The sequence below is a fragment of the Ptychodera flava genome, chromosome 19, assembly GCF_041260155.1.
Source record: "Ptychodera flava strain L36383 chromosome 19, AS_Pfla_20210202, whole genome shotgun sequence".
Taxonomy (NCBI): Eukaryota; Metazoa; Hemichordata; class Enteropneusta; family Ptychoderidae; genus Ptychodera; species Ptychodera flava.
In genome coordinates, this window is record NC_091946.1 from 26,679,402 (window position 1) to 26,704,394 (window position 24,993).

Below are 24,993 nucleotides of genomic sequence, written 5' to 3' on the forward strand. Positions count from 1 at the left end.
GGTTGGTGTTTAACGATTTGGTCTTGTTTTAACCATGCACCTGCGCTGACCTTACTGAACCTTTCAACAATGGGTATAGTCTTAGGCGATCAAAGTTTAGGCTCATGTCCCCGGCCTGTTATGGACAACAGGTAATAGATCACAATTAGCGAGGCTGGAGGTTCTAGCTGATTAGCGCTATTATTTTCTGTACATTAATAAAATATATCGTTACTGCTATCTAGTTAGAACTCATCCCGATCTGTGGCTCGGGTAAGTGGTGTTCGTTTGAGAGATATAATTTTTCAATGTTATCAATGACCTTGCTTGAACCGGACTTTGTAGTCAAATATAACAAGTGAGATCTTGAGCCTACAGCAATACACACCGACATTATCTTAAACAGTACTTTCATCATGGTCGGTTTTAAAGGAAAACAAATCCTCTTATTCGCAGTAATTCTAATATCTTGTCTTTTTACAGAATTTGAGTAATTTATATTTGCAAACAGCCGTACCAGGCTGTAACAGTATTATATGCAAACGATCGGTGATGAAGTTACCTGGCCAGTTTAATATTAAATTGCACATCATGGTTTTCTCACCATTAATTTTTAAATGATAACTTGAAAAATGCTAAGAGGCGGCAGTTGAGAGCACCCCCACAGTATATCATTAAGCTCACGGAAATTATAAAACGAAAATTAAAGCTGCAAGCTTTATTACCAGGACCCAAGCAGTTGAGTAGTGATTGAGATATACTAAAGTACGCGCACTAGTGATAATATGAGTAAACTTTTAGTTCAAATTGTGCATTGGTTTGGATGAGAAGATTTTTGAACATTATTCCATGGTTATCGTAGGTTTTTTGGCAAAATGCAATATAGCCGCAAAACCACATGACTGATCCTAACGCCTTATGTAAATATTAAAACACACACACTAATGGTGATACTAGGCAAATTCAGGTCAATTTGCGCGCTTATTTTGGAGACGAACATTTTTGAATATTATTTACTTGTAATTATATGTTTTTCACGAAAACCAATTTGGATGCCACACAACGTGCCTGATCCACATACGCTTTGCATACCTATATATCCACACACCTGTGTTATAGTATGAGTAAAATTTCAGTTCAAATGGTGAATTAGTTTTGGAGAAGTATTTTGAACATTATCCAATGGTTATCATTGTTTTATCGCAAAAACCAATATGGCCGCCAAACCACGAGACCGATCCTAGTGCCTTTCGCATACTTGAAAATACTCACATCAGTTATGATATGAGTAAATTTTTTGTCAAAATGGTCATTGCTTTTGGAACACAAGTATTTGAACATTATTCCATAGTTAAAATAGGTTTTTCGCAAAAACCAATATGGCTGCCAAACCACGGGGGCCGATCTATATGCGTTTTGCAAACTTGATAGTACTTGCACTTGTGATGACATGACCAAAATTTCAATTCAAATGGTCTGTTGGTTCTAGAGTTTAAGATTTTTATAGATTAAATTGGATTTTTTGAAAATCCAATATTATGGCCAAGTTCATGTGACCGCTAACTATTTTATAGTCAAATTTTAAAGAACAGAGAACGTGCATGCTACACACCAAATTTCAAATGGACCTGACCCAAAGGTCATTAGTAGATGCTTCTATACGGGTTTTGGGAAAATCCAATATGGCCGATAGATCACGTGACTAAACAATCAAGGGTTAGATGAACCACCCCTCATTGGCCCTGAACACTATGCCAAGTTTGGGAAGTGTACATGTAGCGGTTCTCAAGATCTGGATCTAGGCTGGCAGAGAATTGACGGAAGAAGAAAGAAGGAAAACCCAAACGAACCCTATAGAGGCCAATACCAGCCGATAGGCTTGGGCCCCTATAATTTTCAAGCATAGGTGAAAGCTTCAAATCAGTACGATGTTCTTCATAGCAAGGACTTTCCTTGCTCGGTTCCATACTATTTGATTTCTTTACGAGTCTTTCGTCAACGTTCTGTTATCTGTGAAAGATTCAAATCTCAGAAAAGCAAAAATACACAGCGAAATGAGTATAGGAAACTCTTTACTGTTTAATGGTGTCTAGGGCAAGTAGTTTCTATGGTAACGTACTTTGTTTGATTAATTTTTAATTGACCGAGATAGGCCTAACCCTTTACTCTGACTCTGAATCGGCCGGTGGTCGGTATCTCGCGAGATTAAACGGGATCCCTTCGAAGGCAAAATATTTAGCGTATACCTACGCGTTGTATATATCATTGGAGGCTGATACGATAGTTTGGTGTCTTGATCTGTGTGCAGTCGCTCGAACGGTTTGAAAGATGGCACAACCCGGAGGTGCAGGAGGAGGCTACCCTCCCTTCCAAGGAGGACAGATGCCCCCTGGATTTCAGCCTGGCCAAATGAACCCCCAAATGGCCTATATGATGATGGCGATGCGTGCACAGATATCAGCCGACCAAATGCGTAAGTGCGTCTCCTTCTATTGAAGTAAGGCGAACATTAAGCTTATACACAAAGTCAAGAATTCATTCTTTCTTCCTCAAACAAAACGCTGCTTTGAACTTCCATAAAATGACTTTCAGCGATCAAAATCTCGATATATTATTGTATTTATTGAACAAGGCTGTACGCGTTACTTAGGTATCACTGCCTGGCAACCTTAAATTTGGCGGCCATGTTTGTGTCAATTAGACTGACACGATGACAAAAGTGTTCAAAAATTAACCCAGATATCTACACCAGATGCCCTTGTATTTACCGTGTAAAGTGGTACTATCTCCCCTGATTGATACGCTTCTTATCTGTAATTACACATAAAAGAAGCGCACCGCAGATAGTTCTGATTATTAGTGAGTTCAAAGGGTTACGCATGTCGTGGGCATGTTGACTGAAGACATTATCAGTCTATCGTGGCATTTTTCGCAAAGGATTGACCACGAGGCATTGCAGTAGAGTAACTTGAAGTCGCTGCAATATTATTATGGCCACAATGTGACTGAAAGGCTCATGAAACCTGTTACACGCAAATAATTATGGAGAATGGGCGTTCTTTTTCTACAAATCGTTTTCTATTTGCCATATCTTAAAATGATGATTTTGTTCATGTTGGTCAGAATCCTAATACAAAATTAACTTCACTGATGGAGACAAGAACTATGACGTCACGACGAGCGAAAAAAGCGCGACAACACCAACTATATTTGGATAAATGTGAATCAGTTTTCTGCTATCATTCGTTTTATTAGAAGATTTATACAGTAGTTCATTTCTTATGAGTTTGACTTCGGAAGTCTTCCTGGGGGAATAGATGTGGCGCAGTTACTCAAGTACGATGCCTTGTATGATTTATTCATATTATTTTAATTAAAGAAAGAAATCTTTCAACGACAGTCAATTGGGATTTTGATCGTCAGTTGTAATACTGGTCGACAGGTGTGACCAATTTCTAGTTTTGCCTTCTATAGTTGCTTGATTCTTATGTTGCAAATTGTCTCTTAATTCGTGGTTTTTGCTGGCTGGAAGATTGCCAGGTTAAAAACGCTGTTCTCCTTGAATGCCATCATATTAAATTATGATGAATTAGGGACACCGTCTGCCACTCCTGGCACATGCTTAACCACACAGGTTTTTGCGGATGAGGTCATGCAGTCTCCCCACACCGCGTCCTCTTTACCCACCCCATGCAGGCCACGTCACCCACGTATACTCATGATGTCATGAAGATTTTTCACCGAGTATTCCAAAGTTCCAATGGTTGACCTCATTATCCTTTGAGACGGCGCACTCAGAGACAACTTGCAATGCCCCCACTAAAATATTTGTAAAATAGTAAGATAAGAGTATCGAAGGGAATTGCAATATGAGCAGGGACCCCTTTTTCGAAATATTTGTCATTAACTGAAATAAAAAAGAATTGCTTTTTGCAAAGGAAGAATATTTAACGTTGGTTGAGTGCGGAGATTTATGAGTAAGCACGACTTTTTAGAACACAACTATAGTAGGTGTAGTAGACATTATTTAGATGAGTATCTCAGTGTAGACTGAAACAAATTGAGGAGGGGCTTTCCAATCTGGGGTCCCGTGCTTTGGAATTCCTAGCTCTCGGCCTGAGACATTCGACAAGCATCCACTGTGAACAGCTTCGAGCATAAATTAGAATAAACTATTTTTTTCGCCGAGGCATACACATGTCACGTATACTGACTCAACCTCGTCTCTAAGAACAACATAATGTTGCTTATAAATTTTGACGTGTCATAAATATTTTTGATTGATTGATTGATTGATTGATCTATTTACCATACAATGTAATTTATGTTGTCTTTTTTTGGTAGGGATCTAAGTTTCAACCTCAGCGCAAAGTATAAATTCATTTGGTTAAAAGACTATAGTGATGTTGAACCATATTTCACATTTACGTTGACGTGAAACTCTTCCTTTAATACTCGGAATAATTTTAACTGTTCTCGCTCCACTAACTGTACCGCTGTACACCGTGATTTTGCTCGAATCCTTTTTTTCAATTGAACTATTACATGAAATTTACTTACGAGGGAAACGCAATGCGTCACTTTATTCAGAACCATAAAGAAACTATAAAACCAATGACGTCAATCAAAATGGTGCCTAAGATAATCTCAGAGAATAAATTGTCTGAGTTATAATCACCTTACTTCTCAAAGCTAACCTGTTTGATGAGCTCCGATGAAGAAAATAATTTGCAGGTTTTAAGAATTACTTTTCCAGAGAATTAAAAAAAAGAACTTTTACGTGCCTCTAGAACATACCAGAATGAAAAATAGCATCGCGGAGTAAATTTCCATGAGATACAAATTTTGCAACTCAAACCAACATGTTTAGTAATTCTCGCATTGTTAATAGAGACATATCTAGGTAATGAATGGAGATCATGTGTGCGAGGCTACCTCAAAAAAGGGTCATGGAAGGACATTACTTGATTAGACGGGAGAGATGGCAAGATAACACTTTATCGGCGTGATGATACTTGTTAATCTGTTTGCGGCAGACATGAATACATCCGCTATCATACCTAAATACATGAAAATATTCCCGGTATTTAAGCATTATCCAAAACAAGTGTGGTTCTTTTACCGAATTTGGTTAATATTGGAGATTTAATTGGCAACTAGTTCGCGTAAAGCTGGAACAAGTGAACCATTGAAAATGGGTTATGAGGACGAAATTTCATGACATAACGACGCCCGCTCTTCCGTTCCATATAAACTGATAAAGTGATATAAACTTATAGAATCAAATTTAGGAATGTTCTTGAGTGAAATCCACCCCCGGGGGATACTCCCATAGAAAGGTGTACGAATATGTGCCGACCCGAAATAGGTCGCTTTCTTCCGAAAAAAAAATCCTCAACCTGGGTTGATAACATGGGGAATGTCCCAGGGCTTTAGGAAAACCCTTCGCATGCAATAGAATATACTCAAATTTGTCAAGATTATCCCTATATCATTTAGTCATTTTTGGAATAAACCCCATATGTTCAGTTCATTTTATTTCAGTACAAGGCCTCAGCCCATGGTACGTTTCAGTTGAACAAAATACACAACAGGAGATGGTCAGTGACAAAAATATAACAAAGCCAGCAAATAAATTGTACAATTTTATACGTGTTTCACTTAGAAAAAGGTTACAAATGTTATTAAGTTAAAACAGTATGGGGACACATTTCTCGTCTATGAAAGGCTTTACGTAAATAAATGGCAAAATTTCAGACTTTATAAATATTTTCTGAAGATAATACATGAAGCTTTTCTTCATTTGGATAATTTACAGGTGACTGAAAAATATATGGAGACCTTATATCATTATACAGTGACACCCCATATGAAAATATTGGGAGTACATGTACACCCCCACCCCACCCGGTGGACATCCACAAGCTGTGTTTGACCGTCATGGAAATTTGATTACATGTCTTCAGTGAAGACTAGATACCAGAAATAAACGTGTCACACACTGTTCTACTGCATCTGTTCTGCGACCTCTAGAAAACTCACACAACACACCTCAGCCCCAACCACATGATATTTGCGTTATCATTGTTAAATTTAATCTTCGGGGGTTCTTTGCCTTTCAGCACTTGATGATACAACGGCCAAGATTCGGATCGAGACGGGCGATAAGGGATCGGACTGCGGTACCAATGCACAGGTTTTCATTGAAATCTACGGTGAGAAGGGAAGCACCGGTGAAATCAAACTCGGCGATCCAAATGGCGGTTACTTTGAACCTGGCGGTGCTTCTGAATTTGGGGTGAGTTATAAGGTTCGAGATAGTGACCTCTGACCTCGACGTCCTTGATCATGGCAAGTACATGTGTTGGTTTGACTTCGGATTCAGTGTAAAACGTGACGAGGTTTTACAGTTGTCAAGTCTTAGATTTTCACGAGGTTTTCGTTGGTTTGTCCCATGCATCATGTAAGGTGTACAGCATACTGCAGGGATTCGTACCTCAATACCCTTTGATCAAAGTTATTTGGATGACTATAATTTGTCTCCAGAGTTTAGCGTGTCTTGGGAGACAGCCGTGGTTGGCACAAAAACTGGGACAAGAACAGTTTCAATTAGGCATTTGAGTGCACGCCCTAAGGGAGCCGTCATTATTTACTGCCTGTGGGGGGGGGAGGGGGGCTGGAGGTCGGAGGAATTTCATCGGAAACTCTGAAATTTCGAATATTCAGCCTGCCAACCCTGTTGAATTTGCGTACCCCCTCTAACACAGAAATTTTGATTGTCCCCCTGAGAAAAGTTAAATATCAATACATGTAATATGTATTTGTAATATTTACAAAATACAGTGAATAGTAAAGACCTTTCAAATCCTGATGTGTCCTGCTAGATTATCATCGGTTACGTCATGACTGTTGAAAAAGATGACCGCAACAAAATGACAATCAAAGTCGCAACAAAATCTAGATATAAAAGCTCACGCTATAACCAGTATCCGACCATATAGTATTGTTTACTTTGGATGGGTATCATGACAGAGTTTTCACTAGGATATCTGACTGGGCAGAATTTGAAAGTACAAGGGAGAACACGCGGGAGGCTGAGGGGGAAAGTGTCAGGGGGGTTGTCCCCTTGAGTGAACAATTTTGAGAAACTGATGTGTGCAATGGTGCGGTCTGGTGCAATCTGAGAGGTGTTTTCAATTTGCATTCTTACTAAGTAAAACTCTGAGAACAACCCGAGGGGGAGAGCACGAGGGGTTGTCCCTCCTCTCGCATCGAAAATTTTGAGAAATTGATGTGTGAAATGGGGCAATCTGAGAGGTGTTTCAATTCATTTGCACCAAATATTGAGTACCCTCCTTCTTTCTCTCAACATTTTGAGCAACCCCCTTTGTAGCTTTCAGATTTTTGAGTGACCCCCTCAGATTCCTCCGACCCCCCGGCCGTAAATAATGACGGCTCCCTAAGTCTGCCCAATGACTGTGCAAAGTGTTCGGACAATGAACGTTGTACGTCGAATCTTTTAACCCAACACACACCAAACACTAATTATAGTAATGTGTTGCATGTTACATTTGGTACACAGGGTTCATAGGTTGGTTAGTGCAAAACTGGTTTAGATCACTGCACAAAATAGGTAAAACGGTCACCGTTCAAATTTTTCTTGCGATAACAAAACGTTGTCGTTTGAATAATTGTCTGTTCTTTTATCGTAGTACGCGCTTCGAAATTGAAGCACATTAATGTTTGCTGAAATTTTCAATAAATGTAAAATATTCCCTTTCAAATAAAATTCTTTGTAAATTCGAAATTCTGTGCAAAGTTTGGGACTAGACAGTAAGTTACCCAGTATTTACCTACACTTGAAATTCAAAATGGCCGCCAGTGTATTAACTCTATGACGTAGCGGAATAATGCAATTTTCTATTTCACAACAATAAGCCGGTGAAAACTTTTAGTTTTCCATAAGCTTAGAATGAACCCCCACAATTGGTAGACCAAAATCTTTTGTAAAAGTTTGAGACTCAGCATATCTGTCACTGAGACGAATTAGTGTTTTAACCATAGCTAGAATTCTGCTCTTAAGACTAATTTATTCATTCACACTACAGTTACACGAATAATCCTTTTATCAAAAACACTGAAAACAAGTGCATCTGCTATCATTAGTAAATCATCACATAGAACACTGACAGTGACAACTTTTATGTGTCCTCAGCTGAAAATCCCCGATGACATAGGAAAGCCGTTCAAAATTAGATTGCGCCATGACAACAGCGGTAAGAAAGCTGATTGGTTCGTCGATAAGGTGAGTAGAATTTCGACTAGTAAACAAGCTATAAAAACGGAAAAGTCAGATTTGAATTACTGCATGCTAGTCACATACGACAACTTTGATTATTTCATGTTGATAACGGCAATGTCCCATGGTCAAAATAACTCGTAAAATATCTGACAACTTTGATTATTTCATGCTGATAACGGCAGTGCATCATGGTCAAAATAACTCGTAAAATATCTGACTACTTTGGCTGAAAATTTAAGAATGGACGAAGCTTTGAAACTAGAAGTCAGACTAAAAGCGTGTAATTTATTTTCTTTTTCACATATTAATCTTTGGAATCAGAATTTCTTCTATTTAATTCAATTTCATCTTTTACAGCATTTTCTCCAATTGATCCCCGTCTGACATATTTTCAAATGATCATTGCGAATAATTTTTTGACCCCTTGTAATGGTGGGTTCAATCAGATAAAATAAATAAAGGTACACAAATACAGATTCGCAAAATTATGATGCTGTAGATGAAACCCAGAATATGAACCAAGGAATACTTTGGTCCTGCTGTTTTCAGAAAGCACGCGACTATCTGGAATTGAAACTTGAATGTTCAAATATGTTGTCACTTTTTTAGCTACTATAGACTATAGTCTATAGAAGCTATTGGGATGGGTATCCGTCCGGCGTCCGTCGTCAGTCTGTATGTATGTATGTATGTATGTATGTATGTCCGTTTGTGAGGCGTCCGTCCACTCAAATATCTTGAGAACCGCAGTACTTACTGACTTGATATTTGTTGTGTAGATGAAAAATATGATTTTGAGAAACTTAGTTTTTTAATTTTTTGATATTGTTGAAAATAGGCAAATTAATGCCAAAGAAGGCGTTTTTGGTAAAAAATCTTCTTCTTCATAACTGCTGGTCAGAGAGCTTTGTTATTTGATATACAGGTCCCTAGGGATAACCCAACTTAGATTTGTTCAAATTGTGATGAAATATGCAAATGTGTATTTTTAAGGAATTTTTTTGGTCATTTTTGGTCAAAATTTGACTTACATTGTATGTAATTCTTGTACTGTATAAACCCTATCAATTCACCCAGAAAAAAAATGATTAATATGATTTTAAATAATTGAATTAATTAGGAAATCATCAAAGCCAAAATAATTTTAGCATAGAATTATCAGAAAGTTCAACTTTTTTTGACAGTTCATAGTGAAATGCTTGCCATCTTGGAGGATTAAAACATGTAAAGGCAACTTTCCTGAATCCCAACTTTGACATATTCTGAACCGTCATTTATTGTGCCCTGTATGTTATCTAAAACTTGCTCATAATAGTTTGTCATGACAGGTTGGTCAAATAAATAGAGATAGAGAAAGTTCTAATTTCCATTTACATTTGACTTGTAAGAATAAAATAAAATTACTTTTTGAGGAAAAAAATAGAGTGGTCAATTAAAAGAGTGGTCAAAGTGATAGGGTTTTTATGGTAAAGCTGGGCTGTAAGATTCCTCATGTGCTATTTATAGCAATTATGCAATCTGTGTACACAGTGCAATGAAAGTGTTACATGTTCCTTATAATGCTTTTGATGACCTTGAACTTCTTAAGTTTCAAACATTTGTCTCTTCAGTGTGCTTGGTTTACAAGTCCCTAGGATGACCTTAGTGAGATAATTTCATACAGTCAGGAAATACTGAATTTTGTATCCATGTGTATAGTAGCTTCAGGGACTTTGGCCCTATGTTTAAGGTTTGTACAGAAATAAACTTTATCGTCAAGTCCATGATAATGCTGTATGATAGTCTATTGGAAACTTCCTAAACTGCACGTTTATTGTGTTTCCCCCAATTTCTGTGATAAAGGTGGTTCTAGAGAGACAAGAATTCTCGCTGGAGTTTCCCCTGAACACGTGGTTGTCGAACAAAAAAGGAAGTAAAGTGATCATCCAGGAAGCGCCATCAACGGCCTCAGGATTGGAAAGTAAGAATGGAGTTGATAGATTTGGGACATAGCTGGATGAAAGTAGTACTTGCCTCGAAATTTGAAGACCTTTACTTCTGCTAAACCTTTCCGTAAGGGAAGAATTACGGGTCACTGTGCAAATTTTGGTACTTGAGACAAGAATTACCCAATATTTAACGATTCTTGAAATTCAAAATGGCCGCCATCCCTGCGCTAACCCGATTGGACAAAAATAAGCCGATGAAAACTTGAGTTACTCCGCAAGCTTCTCAAAATGAGACCTGACCAGCGGTAGGCCAATACAGTTGTAAAGGTTTGAAAGTCGGCAAATCCGTCCCCATGACACATTCTGCTTTAAAGATGTGAGGCCAGTATCGTCCTAGAGTTATGACAAAGAAGATTGCCACAAAACCGATTTACACTTTCAGTTCCCTGCGAGTGCACACACAAACTCTTTCAAATAAAAGTCAGCAAGCTTTGTGTGACCAAACACCTGAACAACGTGAAACGACGCTTTATGCGCCAGTAGAGCACTTTGCCCATTCAAATTAATAAACAAAACATTTTCATGGAGTGCCAACTGTAATCGAGAACATATGCTGCAGCAGTGTACTTAATATTTATTGTTATCACGAATAAATTAGTTGCTACACATTGTTTGTAAGTTGCCACGTGCAATTCGTGAATCAGTCACTCGTCTGTTTGCCACACAGATGACAGTATCAAAACTGTCAGTGCCATCATTCTAATGCAACATATTATTTGTTGAGATCACACCTCATGATTCTCAATGACAAATGAATCGTGCGCGCTGTGAAAGTAAAGTTTATACGCCCACAATTCATGAGACATTCTCTGCCTCACAGTTCTCAAATATGAGGTTGTGACGAAGACCGGCAAAGAGAAGAACGGGGGAACGGATGCCAACGTCTGGATCAAAGTCTTCGGCGAGAAAGGCGACAGTGGGCAGCGATGGCTCAGCAGTAACGTCTACCTCGGAAGACGTCTCGACAAATTTAAGAAAGGAAAGGTATTCATGTCAATATTGGTCGTACAAAAAAATCACACAAAAAACCAACCCCCCAACCCCCAACAAATCTACCTATTTACACTGCGCCCCCATTCTTAATTACCACGTCATCTTCCTCGTCATTGTATATGTAATTTTAAATCCGTATGTCCACATCTCTTCCTCCCCTCCCCTTCCACTCCCTCGTCGTTCTTTTTTCCTCCTCATATATCTTTACGTCCCCCAAACTTCCCTTCCCCTCTTTCTTTCGCACCGTGAGTGAACATTGTGAAGTTTCAACGTACTAAAAAGGGGAATGTTTCAGAAAACGACACTGTAATTGTTTGTAAATTCATTACTCCACAGAGTGACAAGTTTTCTATGACCGGTGTTGATCTGGGCAAACTCACTCACGTGGTCGTGAGCCACGATGGAACAAAGAAAGGTTGGTGAAACATTGTAGATATTAATATCTAGCATCATAGCGAATGTGCAGACGTCTGAACGGGGAATCAAGTACATGACCATGAAGTGAATGGAGGTACACGCCTACTATTTCAACGATGTTGTGATATGTGTTACCAATGATCGTTGTGTAATGCCGTGACGCGTGTAATTTGAGTTATGGACACCTTGACTTGAAATATAATTTATTTGAACATTCTACAAGCTGTAAATTTGCTGCTTTTCTGTTATTTTTGTTCTGTTTATAAAGCAATGTTTGTTCCACTCCAGAGATCGAGTCAAACTGCCCGCTATAAAATTTTAGACACTTTCTTTGTACTTAACATTTCTTTGTTTATTTTAAACATACCTCAGGAGAAGGATACGAACACGTGCTCGTTTTCTGGAATAGAAAGAAATACTCAGAAAGTTACAGCTAGCTATGATGATCATATGCTCAATGCATGTATGGATATATTGTCCAGGCTCCTTTTATGCTTATTTTAACATGTGACACAAAAGTCACGGACAAAGTAATTCCAAGTTACCATTTTTTCTACAGTAGGGTCTTCATAATGTTTGCCCATTACGCCATCAATATAGCCAACATACACTTAGTTTTTGTTGGATTATGAACCACATTTTAAAGAGTTTCTTGTACAAATGTGAAAAAGTCATTGTAACTCAGTCTGCTGACGCATTGCCTAACAAAAAAGAATCGCTTCTCTTATAATTTTTGTGCAGGTGATGACTGGTTCCTAGAACACGTGGTTGTGAAGACACCGAATGAGGGCCCAATGTACTGGTTTCCATGCAACAAGTAAGTGAAGCCCAGGTTTATTCACAGCTCAGTATTCTAGTATTGCGACTGTTTCCTTCCCACATAGGAAATATTTAGGGGCAAATGTCTTATTCTCTGTTGGACATCTGCAGCCACAAAACTGGTTATTGTCGCATATAAAACGCTGCTTGGAGCTTCAATTTTTATTTCAGTTAAGGTAGAACGCGCTTCGTGGACAGATATCTCTAACTTTTACAATTATTTTCCGATATACCGTACTACTTGTTGGGGTTCATTTTAAAGCTCTTGGTGTAAGAAAACTTTTCACAGATTTAATTTTTTGAAAATTTTAAATTTTATTTTTCTCCATAGGGCTATCAGAGGGACGGCGGCCATTTTGAATTTCAAATATCAGTAAATTTTTAGTTATTTGTTTCTCTAGTACCAGAATTTGCACGGTGACATCAACATTTTTTTCTTGCTTTTGAAAGAGATTGATTGAAAGAATCTCTGAGAAAAAATTGAGCAAATGTTTAAGTCTTCACTTTCAAGGCGCATACTACCTGAACAAAGCCATGACGCTTAGCTTTGGCTGAGTGTAAAATCAAATTGTCCCAGGAACGTCTGAGGTTTTATTGCATTATTTTATTACACAAATTAAACCATGTTTGATGATGTCGTTCCTTTCAGATGGATTGGTGTTGAACAAGGCAGGAAAGAAAGAAAGATAGAGTGTGGAGGTGTAAGAAATGTTGCTGACGACAGCGATGATGATTAAACAAGGCGCCCTCTACCGCCGCACCACGACTGTATAGAGAGAGAGCTTGTTGTGTATCTGAAATACGTTTATCAAGGGCACTTTCTTTTAGTTTTTTGTATTTTTGTTGACTTGTTTCATCTTGAAAACCAAATCGTCCAGAAGAAAAAAATGCAGGCTCTTGCATTTTACTCACTAGTCCAAATAGCGCCTTGGAGAAGGGATTAATTTTCTATTTTTTTGTCTTTTAATTTTGTATTGTTTGTCTGTCTGTTGTACTTGTGAGCGAGGATTCGTTGGCGATGAAAAGAATCCCCTTCGTGATTTCTTGTTTCATATCCAGTTTATTACACATGACGCCTGGACTGGAAAAAACCGAGATGGAGAACATATCACTGATTGGAAAATTCTACCAATAAACGTTTACTTTAAAACTTCATAAGTGTTTTGTGAATTTCCATATATTATAATCGTGAAATGTGAAAGAGTTATTCACACAGCCTTAGAATGGCTGTTATTCCTATGGGTGAAAATGATAAATATAACAATCTTTCTATAGTTGTAATATTAGTACTCTTCATGCATACGTGTTTGTAGTTGTTGCTCAGAGGTAGACAAAAGATGTTATAAACGACATATTTTCCGTGCGCCATGGAAGACATTGCCTCCCTCACTAAGCTTTGTGGCACTTATACTTCCTGGTGGCCACGAAGGGAGGAAGTTCAAATAAGAATAACTTCTTCTTGAAAATTTATTCAAGGCGGAACGCTTCTGTAACGACCATGATCATTTAGTTTTTGTTAATAGTTCGAGATTCTTTATCACTCTAAGGCATCAATACATGTTTCTGTTCTTCCTCCTATGAGTTTAGAGCTCACATGTTCCTGTTACCGGGTACAATAACCTACAGTGTGAATTATTTCTTGTTGGTTCGCCCAGTCTCTTCCACCTGGAACTATGTATTCGCAACATATTAGTATGTATTTCGTTAAAAACTGCAAACATGCCCAGTGTATTAGTTTTTCTCTTTGATGGAGTGACAATATTTCATACCCGCATATTATAAAATATTGAAATAATATGTAAAAGAATGTTACAGCTTAGTTGTTTGTAATTCATTGAACCGGTTGATTTCCAAGTAATTATAATAGGAACTTTAATCTAATATTAAATTTTAGGTACTATCTGTGAATGGGCTTAGTCAGTTACAGATGATAATTTTTAACAGCTGCAGCACTCTAATTCAATTTGTTGTACAAGGCAGTGTCACGTAGGTAATCTTTTCCAAAGACTGAATCTTCCGGCTCTAAATAAGTCATATCTGTATTTTACGTCATTGCATCAAATTTTCAGTTGGTTACTGTTGAATTTTACAGTCTATCACTGTCCCGACATCACCCATGCACTGCACCACAACGTTTAACATTTATTTGTTATCTCTGCATGGTGTTTTCGTACTTCCTTGTTCCTCTGAGTTCCAGATATGAGAGATACAAGCCCCATCTAGGCCTTAGAAATACAATTTTGATATAACGATGTGATATTTCACCATGTAAAAATCTACGACTGTTCTAGAATGCAGTGGAAAATTGCTCTCGGATGAACTGCTATAGGGCCTAGTCAGAATCGGGCATAATCTCTGACGTTGTTGCCATGCTTGTCAACCTAAATTAGCTATATATTTGCTCATGATTCACAGACTGTGAACTCTAGGGATGACATATAGGCTTGGTGCCGAACCCCGTAAAGGTCAAGTTCACAAAGAAGTATATCAGTCAATCAATATTGACTAAATCATCAGTGTCCCGTTTAATATGTTGAAAATAACAGACAAAGAAAGAAAAATGTTTAAAATCCCAGTGGTCAATTTTTATTGGAATAGAGCTTTTTGGTGACGAAATATACAAAAAAAGAAGAAAAAAAAGGAAAAAATGAATCTGTATCACCAGACACGCCGTTTAGCGAAGATCTAGGCTGTGAAACCCCATTAGTCGACAAAGGAGGCGAAGCACCAGTCGGAGATAGCGCCGTTTTGATGGGAAGCTTCGCCAAACCCTATATTTCTGTTAATGAGTAACTGCTCTGCCTGCTCCAATTCCACGATCTGTCGGTTATCACTTCTCTGTCCTCCCGTCCTGATTCCAGAATTTGTTTTCGGTTGAAGAAGGAAAACTGCGACAATGGCGGCATTTGGTGGCATTCCTCCGTTTTTGATGAGCGCTAGCTGCGGTGCACCTCTCGATGATTTCGGTAAGTAAGTGATTGATCTAGTACAGGGGAAGCTTCAGTAGGATAATTTGCGCAAGGGAAGACGTGCGGCAGTCTTCTGGAAGGCATAATTGATGATTATACATTTAGTGCCCTCCCTATGCCGAGGATACTTACGAGTTTTTGAAAGATTTAAATGATTCTGTGTTCGATGGAGTGTGGTTTAACACCGTAATAAGAGTTTTATGGTCTCAGAGTTGTCATATTGCTGTCGCAAGGCCGCTAGCGCTGTGATCTATCGATAACTTAATTAATACCTGCCTATCATAAACGTGAGCCTTTGTGAGCGAATCAAACACACGGAGCGTTTCTCAAATATAGGTATGCGCGTCGACGAATCCAGTCATCGTACAGAAAACTGCAAAAGAGGGACACAGAGCCACACAGAAAACACGTGTCATAGATGATATCAGGCCTAGACCGTTCTTTGTACTTATCGTCAGTTCCACAGGTCATAGTCTCATTGTAAGCTGGTCTTTTTAATACTGACTTTGATCCATCAACACTGAATGGTTGTTTAACGTTTGGAATTATCAGTTTACTGTCACCATGACAGGCGAAAGATAACAAAGTAGCCATCTACGGTCTTAAAACTTACACGTCGAATAGACCAACACCTGGAACAAAATGTCTGACTTTGTCAGGAAATACATCTTCCTCTTTCTATGTCATATGGAAGACCGGTCACGACATGCGACATGCGACCTGCCACTTCAAAACTGCGACCTGCGTCCCGCGAGTTTGAAACATGCGACCTGCGACTTCGGCATTTAGACCTACGTGTAACCTGCGACTTCACAACAGCGACCTGCGTGTTTGTCAAACTGCGACCTGCGACTTCACAACTGCGACATGCGACAACAACACGTAACGTTTCATGGTGTTTTCCTCAGTATTAGATTGGAGGCGTCTTGCGTGAACTTTAATCCTTTGAGCGCCAAAGTCTATTTTTGTCCCCTTTATATAATAAACCCTGTCAATTTTTCTCCAATTTTTGCAAAAAAATTGGGAAAAAACCTGTAGCCAATGAAATGTGATGTCGATTTGGTCCAAAATTATCAAAAAATTACAGAAAAAATCATACAATTGGTAAAATTTTGCACTAAAATTTGGTGGGAGAAAATTACAGCGCTCAAAGGGTAAAACGTGGAAAGGAGATTTAACGTTCAACATCGATCACTTAATAAGCCATTGCTTTCGCTTTGGTAAATCGTTCACCAAGTCTGGCAAAACTCAATTCATGTACACACCAGTACACTCATTTTCATCTGGAGAGATAATTTTATGACGGAAATGTTGACAGTCCGTGTTAATGCATGGAAAATAATATGCTACGTGATAGGCATTTATATGTTTATATTATAATTTCAAATTATTTTAGATATTCTTCGTCTGCCTTACCTCGCTTCTTTCCTTATGTTATCGACAACTTTTTGATTTTTAGAAATCTCTGGTATTTATCCTCATTTCACTGTGGTATAACCATCTAGCTGTCTGTTTAATTCATCAGTTGTCCCCCCTGTATCATAACTGCGTCAGTGTCATTGCAAACATTCGAATTTTCAGTTATTGTCGTTCATTTTCTAACATTTCCAGTTTTGTTCCAATTCTCTAGTGATTGATCATCGGATGTTGCCATCTTTTCGTCTAATTTCATTTTTACTTTTCCTCAAAAAATCGAATTGATCCAACTTTTGTTCAGTAATTGGAAAAATAAAAATATTCTTACTGGTTAACTTCGGACTACATTTGTCTACACAAATAACATATGCAAAGTAAAGCAGTTAAAATAATACTGATATTGACAGAAGTGCAAACATATTTGCTAACCATGAATAGCCAGAGACCGACTCAAGTTCTTTATAGATAACGCGAGTTAAAACTGTAAAACAGGACATAATTAAACCCTCCTACAATCCTATCAGTCTTTAAGCCTAATATGTACATACTATAATATGTACATATTATTTTTTGTGTGTATATAATATTTTAGATCATGTAGGCAGAAAAGTTCCAGAAACTATTAAACACTGATGTAGACGTTTAAAACCCTATTGCTATTGCATTATTTCAGATCGGTTTGCCTTTCGTAAGAAGGAAAATAAATTTGTGCTCTTCGTTTGTGGAATTCTCTACCGTCACAGCTTCATGCACTTCTATCGCTGGTTGAATTCTTTCGCTGGCCGATTTTTGCGTAGGCCAGCGGTGCGAAAATAATGCTCTGGTCGCGAGAATGCGGTAAACCGGCTGTTTTAATATAGTGCAATGGTGTCCCTCGTGTTTTCAGGCTCGTGTTCAGAGCAATGGTGCGAACAAATCAAGACTGATATCGCAGTTTGACAAACACGCAGGACGCAGGTCGCTGTTGTGAAGTCGCAGGTTAGGCCTACACCTTGGTCTAAATGCCGAAGTCGCAGGTCGTATGTTTCAAACTCGCAGGACGCAGGTCGCAGTTTTGAAGTCGCAGGTCGCATGTCGCATGTCGTGACCGGTCTTCCTTTATGTCAGTAGATATCAAATTATGAAACGGATTTGTTCATACATTTTTTGGCGCTGTTCACATATCTGCCGATGGGGAAGAATATTAGTCCAACAGCGATAGGTTGTCTAGTCGCCCTCTACGGTACAGGTTTCCTTTGGCGTTGAGGAAATACTGGCATTATGAAATTATCGTGATTATCAGAACAGTTCCCGGTTTGATCCAAGAGTTATTTTTATTCGTCAAGACACTGATTGCTAACAGTCAACCAGTCTGGGAAATATAAAAGACAAACAAACGATAGTTCTAAGTACCACATTTAGTCGTTTCCTCTAGCGCGTCTTGTGAAAAGATCGATGAACTTTTAATCTAGTGTGTAAATGGAATAGTAAAGTGACATATACAACAAATTAATGTACATCAAACTTAACATGATATTTATCATATACCCATGCCCATATTGCTACATCCTAGTGACGTTCAACGTAAAATATCAGCCGTGATATTTCACGATAAACGTCGAGATATGCACGATGAACGTCATCAGTTTTAGAGTTTTCCCGAACTACATTAGCAGTTTGTTGGTAAACAACGTAAACAACAAAATGGCTGCCGCTCCCCGCCTGCGATGCGATGTCGCCGACGTAAAAACTTGAAGGGCTTCGAGGAACACGGGTATTTCTGGTTGCAAAATACGGAAATATCACGTTGAGTCTTGAAATGTTTTCCCATGGTATTTTTTGGTCAAGTTCTAGCAAACATTCTGCCGTTCGCACGGCGCCGGCACTGTGCACGGTCTCCACCGAACAGGTAGTGAGCGCGTGGCGTGACAGCGATGTCGCGCGCGCGACAACTGTTGACATGGCAACTCTAAAGGTAAACTAACAAAATGGCGTCCCCTCTCCGCGCGAGCTCCATGCCGTACGACGATCGAAATCAGGATAGATTTAAAGTTGAGCAGTTTTTGATCGGTTACAGTTGTAATAGCATATTGCACCTTAAAATGTTCCTTCTGTATGACGATTTTTGTATCCCGGTGTCTTTCTTCTTGGGTTTCATTGAGATATGGACGACTTGCAGCGATGTCGCGCGTGATGTTGACATCTTCGTCGTATACTTTATGAATGAAGCCTGTTCACATAAACATTCTGATATTTATGCGCAAGGCGTAATAAAGTAAAGCCTCAAAATTAAAGGTTTTTCGTTCTATTAGTAAATATTCCCTAAAATTATGGGCATGGGTATATGATAAATCGGTTATTACCCAATATCGCCTGTTCCTTGTGTCGTATCAGCATTCGTGTCATTTGTGCTGCGTCAGACACTCGACTTCGTCTCGTGTCTAACGCAGCACAAATGACACTCATGCTGATACGACACAGGAACAGGCGATATTGGGTAATAACCTCTGTTTATTACGCTTCCTAGGTATATGGAACAAATTGACGAGACGACTCTGCCGCTACCGCCAGGTGGCGCTATAACGTATGGCCCTCTTATATCTCTCTTCCGTGATGGATAAGGGATGGATCTTAATAATCTATACTGAACTTCGAGAATTGATAATTAAATGATACACAACAGCGATAATATGCGGTGGTCGTCACACCCCACAAGCGTACTGTGTACCCTCGAAAAACTCACCACTTTTATTTACACAATTACCCCCTTACAACGCATTGTCAAAAGGCAACGGACTTACATGATCTATAAAACTGCATCACAAGATTTAGAGAATATACACATAAAAAGAAATACTTATGTGGACATCGTGGAGTTTCGACTGAGACTGAAGACAAAAACCTTTGCACCAATATATACGCATTCAACACCTGGTGACACAAGCGTCAATCAAAGGAATTCTCTTATGTAACGAATATATAGTAATTATATGCTAATCTTCGAATCGCATATAATTGTTCATTCTGCATGCATACACAAGGAACAATATAATGAATTAATCTGAACCAATGACTACACGACTTTTCGCTGAGTGCCTCCAGGTGGCGGTATAACGTATAGCCCACTCACATCTCAGTTCTGTCGTGGGATGGGATAGCTCTTAACGTTCTGCATTTACGCATGAGTTGATCTGAAGAAGTCTGTATTTTAACACCCACACTTTTCTTCGTATCAGAGGTTAAATCAGACACTGCAAAAATCATCGTTGAAACTGGTGAAGTCGGCTCCGACTGCGGAACCAACGCGCAGGTATTCATCGAAATTTACGGAGAGGACTCAAGTTCAGGCGAGGTCAGGCTAGGTGAACCTGACGGTGGATATTTTCAACCGGGGACGATTTCTGAATTTGGAGTAAGTATCATAGGTAATAACTCCGTTCCCTCTTGCAAACACTACTTACCTACCTACATATATACCTACCTTCCTACCTGCCAACCTACCTACCAACCGACCCACTCACCCACCCATCTACCTACCTACCTACCTACCTACCTACCTACCTACCTACCTACCTACCTACCTACCTACCTACCTATATACATGTACATACATACATGCATGCATGCACACATACAGTAGATAGATAGATCATTAGATAGATTTACAGATAGATTTACAGATAGATAGATAGATAGATAGATAGATAGATAGATAGATAGATAGATAGATAGATAGATAGATAGATAGATAGATAGATAGATAGATAGATAGATAGATAGATGCTCACTATCAACGCAGACATGATTATGGCTTTCTGTACACAGAAATGCAAAACAATTAAGGTGACATTGTGACGGCAAAGTAACAAGACGACAACCATCAGAATGTCCTTTGAGATTGAGTTTACTCTCTTGTAACGTTGATCATTATTTTCCTTTTCCAGCTAAAGATAGAGACGGAGTTTGGAAAACCTTACAAAATTCGTGTTCGTCATGACAACAGCGGCAAGAATGCTGACTGGTATCTTGAAAAGGTAAGACAAAGACCACGATCACGTAGAGCGCCATCAAGCGATTGGAAAATAAATAAATACGCATATATACACACACACACACACACACACACACACACACACACACACACACACACATATATATATATATATATATATATATATATATATATAAACATGTCGCGATCGCATATATATACATATATATAAACATGTCGCATATATATATATATATATATATATATATATATATATATATATATATATATATATATGTCCTCGTGGGATATTGTAACGTGCATGATACTAAAAGCAGAGCGTTATTAATAACACAAATTACTTCAAGTACAAAGTAATAATATTTGTTAACACCCAAATTTCATGCATCTCGCAATCTTCAGAATAAATTTTCCTTTGGTCTTCATTGAATAAATAAATACCAACACATGACCGTTCGATCACTGTGGACGCTTTTCATTTTTCAACCTATAATTATCAGTCTTTTTTTTCCTTTCATCCCAATTTTTAACTATTTATCTTTCCCTCTTGTTCTCTTTCTTGCATTGCTAAAGGTAACCCTTGTGAGGGATACCTGTCAAGTGGTGTTCCCGTGCGAGTCGTGGGTGTCAAACAAAAAAGGTGACAAAATTATCATCAAGGAATTCCCAGCAGGAGATTCGGGTCTAGAAGGTAAGTGGGCGATTAGCTTTAGACAGCTATTAAAGCCCATGGTCACGAGGTGTTTTGATTTACCGGGTAACTTAACCAAATTTCGTCTGTTTTGATCGGAAAATGTAAGCCATTGTGATATGATATTATTTTGGCCCAGCATAGACCTCTGTCATTGTGAACACAGGAGAGGCCGTCCGTGTATGGTTATTCTCACGTAATCAGTGAAGCAAGCCAAAATCTGCGAAAGAAAATCAAAGTTAGTGTGAAAATGACCTAACTTTCATTTTTAAAAGGTGACAGTTTTTGTACAATAAATGTATTTAACACTATTTGCATGCTATCGTGATGCAATTCATTCTCAGAACTTATGGGGGCGCTTCATCGTAACCACGCGTTCTTTGTCTGTCTGTCTGTCTGTCTGTCTGTCTGTCTGTCTGTCTGTCTGTCCGTGTACTCAATAGTTCTGGAGTATGAAGTAACCGTGAAGACAGGCAAAGAGAAGAAGTCCGATACTGGTGCTGACGTGTGGATCGTGGTTTATGGTGAGCGCGGAGACACTGGAAAGCGTTGGCTTAGCAAAAATGTCTACAAGGGAAGCAGGCTGGTATTGTTTAAGAAAGGAAAGGTATTACAATATTTATAGCTCTCTGGTGACATCATTCTGTTGAAAATAAAATTTCATTCCAAAACATTCTCTCCTTAATACAACATAATGTTATCATGGCACAGTTTAAGATCGGCGATAAGAACATACATATCGCTGATTAGAAATAAGGACTCCACGATTATTCATGATTTTCACTTTATTGCACGGATTTCTCTCTCAATGCTAAACATCGGACAAAACGATATGACAAAGGAAAGAGTAAGAGTTTTCTTCGCGATGTGATAGACCAGTATATTTGCCCACATCTGTAAATTACGAGTCTCATGGCCATGGACTTGACTTCAGAGCTCGCCACTCTGAGTAACGGAGAAAATAAATTGTGTCGGTATTGACTTCTCGTCTCTGCAGTCCGACACATTCGGGGATAAACGGATGCTTAGATCCACAGAATGAACAAAGCAGAGAGAAGACTGCATTCTGAAATCTTACCTGACGTATTCTTGATTTGCCCTTTGAATATTACACTCCCCGTATGACCGACCTACATCGTGTGTGAGTGACTGCCTATAATATTTCCCTCTTGTATCTTTGATTCTTAACAGTCCCCGCCATCATGGAAGTCAATATCGACTGTCTGTCTCAATAATTGCCCTCAATGAAGTAGCTATTTATGATCCTATTAATCACTAGATTACTCAATCGATAAATCCATCGATCTCCCAGGCTGCCCGCCAATCTATGCTTGAGGGCGACCTTGACGTCATCAGCTCTTCCACGCGAAAGGAAACTTAGTGCAATTTTCTGGCTTCTTTTACAGAGCGACGCCTTCAAGATGAAAGCCGTTGATCTTGGGCCAATTCAGAAAGTCTTTATCGGACACACTGGTAGCAAGTCAGGTAAGGCTTGTGTGTCAAAGTACTGTTCTGCAATTATGTATCGTTACTGTCGTACAGATAACCTTTAACACAGACAAATATAGAGAGTCTATGTTTGTCAAAAAAGCTGCAAACATGCCGAGCTCATTTATTAAAGTTTGCATTCTTCTGAAAAAAGGTCACATTTATGAAGGATGAAGGTCTCTTGTGGATATGAGGAACTTGCAATTGAATGACCCAGGAAAGAATCGTACTTAATGGATACGAAAATCGTTTGAAAACGTCAAACCGTATGAAGACAACTAGAAATTGAAAAAACACGGCATTTTTTTACTGATAGATGTAGAACAAAAATCATGAACAAGAGTATATGATAAACCGACCCCGTCGTCGACGGGTACTGCACGAATATTTGGCCAGTGAACGACATATGTGCACTAGCGACAGTGAGTAAAGTGAACTAATCAAAACCGAGTGGTGTACCCGTCGCTTTGGTAGCTTTTTCCTATTATGTTATAACAGTATATTTAAGTTCTCGCACGAAACGCCAAAACGTAGGTATTTCTGTATCTTCTGCATGTTCCAACGACACCATATCGCAATTATGGCGCTGTTATTTCCACGTCTTGACCAATCAGATCGCTGTTTTGAGATCAGTAACTTGTGACACACCACGGCTTGTCACATGAGATGAGTATACGCATTTACCGAATATAGTTGAACTGAGACGATTTCTAATCATTTTCTCCCTCCAGGAGATGATTGGTATGTGGAACATGTCATCGTGAAATTACCAAATGGAGATCAATACTATCATCCACTGTCACAGTAAGTATTGTTTGGATGATACGCTGCGGAGGCGGTTGTCATAGTAACGAGGAAGCGTGTTCATGGAGATGCATTAATGAACGGAAGAGACGACGACAACGGCAATGACGACGACGACGACGACGACGATGATGATGATGATGATGATTAGGATGATGATGATGATGATGATGATGATGATGATGATGATGATGATGATGGTAATGATGATGATGATGATGATGATGATGATGATGATGATGATGATGACGTCGACGACAAGGACGGCAAAGAAGATAATGCCTGCGATAATGTTGATAACGACTCACATAATAGTGGTGGCAGGATGATATTAGTGAAATTAATTCTTACTTTCTCGTGTATTTCAGGTGGTTATCCCAAGAAACAAAGTTGAAGAGAGTGATACAGTGCGCCGGCATGAGAGAAGGAGAAGATGAGGACGATGATAGCGATTAAGACATCAACATAACATTCTCAGGCTTGCTTCGAAAAGAGGGGAAACAAGCAAAAATCAACCAGAACGAGCATACCATCTACGTGATTAAGCTGAAATATCATTTTACAACATATTTGAAATACTTCCGTTTACCGGAAAAAAGCTACATTTCTTACTTAACTGTAGTATTAGGCGTCGTGAACATTATCATACATTTGTTTAAGAAAATCGATTTTTTAAACTGTTTCAATCATTTCTAAAGTGCTTTCGAACACGTTAAAATTTAGTTATAGTTTTCCAATGTTACACAGAATGTTATGAAGTTATACGAAGTAATCGACGCTTGCTTTTATGTCGTATCACAAACTGTCAGGACCTTGAAAAGGTCATCAAAATATACCCTATAGAAAAAAGCACGAGAAATGGCAGATTTTGTCTGTTGTATTTAGTCTCCTTCCATGGAGCCGAAACTGTATCGCACGATTTTTTGCCATTATTGATGACATGTGCTAGGATAAGCAGACGACAAAACCAGTAATGTATCACGATTTGTTTATTATGGTTCAATCGAAACACATTAAACTTAAGAAACCCCAGATTGCCTTGCCCAAACTAATTTAGTATTTCTCTTTTTACTAATAGACTATACACTACATGTCATAAAATTTGCTATCGACCTTGGGACTACTGAAACCGAAGC

General features: G+C 38.7%; 2 protein-coding genes across 2 annotated transcripts; both read left to right on the forward strand.

Moving 5' to 3' along the window:
* The first annotated feature begins 1,724 nt into the window (after positions 1–1,724).
* On the forward strand, positions 1,725–13,656 carry LOC139119098 (lipoxygenase homology domain-containing protein 1-like). Its single transcript, XM_070682734.1, has 8 exons — positions 1,725–2,452; positions 6,102–6,277; positions 8,195–8,284; positions 10,124–10,241; positions 11,090–11,253; positions 11,599–11,677; positions 12,421–12,496; positions 13,148–13,656. Exons 1-8 carry the CDS (start codon positions 2,308–2,310, stop codon positions 13,233–13,235), a joined length of 936 nt encoding a protein of 311 aa, XP_070538835.1. The 5' UTR covers positions 1,725–2,307; the 3' UTR covers positions 13,236–13,656.
* A 468-nt stretch (positions 13,657–14,124) lies between these two features.
* Positions 14,125–24,905, forward strand: LOC139119099 (lipoxygenase homology domain-containing protein 1-like). Its single transcript, XM_070682736.1, has 9 exons — positions 14,125–14,190; positions 15,360–15,464; positions 20,099–20,274; positions 20,807–20,896; positions 21,448–21,565; positions 22,009–22,172; positions 22,972–23,050; positions 23,785–23,857; positions 24,226–24,905. Exons 2-9 carry the CDS (start codon positions 15,395–15,397, stop codon positions 24,311–24,313), a joined length of 858 nt encoding a protein of 285 aa, XP_070538837.1. The 5' UTR covers positions 14,125–14,190; positions 15,360–15,394; the 3' UTR covers positions 24,314–24,905.
* The last annotated feature ends 88 nt before the right edge of the window (positions 24,906–24,993 follow it).

What these genes read in the sequence shown, in the direction of transcription:
- LOC139119099 (XM_070682736.1), top strand. Translation starts at nt 15,395, where the DNA reads ATGGCGGCATTTGGTGGCATTCCTCCGTTTTTGATGAGCGCTAGCTGC. An exon ending in ACACACTGGTAGCAAGTCAG is followed by an intron (nt 23,051 to 23,784) that starts GTAAGGCTTGTG and finishes TTCTCCCTCCAG; the next exon opens with GAGATGATTGGTATGTGGAA. An exon ending in TACTATCATCCACTGTCACA is followed by an intron (nt 23,858 to 24,225) that starts GTAAGTATTGTT and finishes CGTGTATTTCAG; the next exon opens with GTGGTTATCCCAAGAAACAA.
- LOC139119098 (XM_070682734.1), top strand. Translation starts at nt 2,308, where the DNA reads ATGGCACAACCCGGAGGTGCAGGAGGAGGCTACCCTCCCTTCCAAGGA. An exon ending in AACGGCCTCAGGATTGGAAA is followed by an intron (nt 10,242 to 11,089) that starts GTAAGAATGGAG and finishes TCTGCCTCACAG; the next exon opens with TTCTCAAATATGAGGTTGTG. An exon ending in CCACGATGGAACAAAGAAAG is followed by an intron (nt 11,678 to 12,420) that starts GTTGGTGAAACA and finishes ATTTTTGTGCAG; the next exon opens with GTGATGACTGGTTCCTAGAA.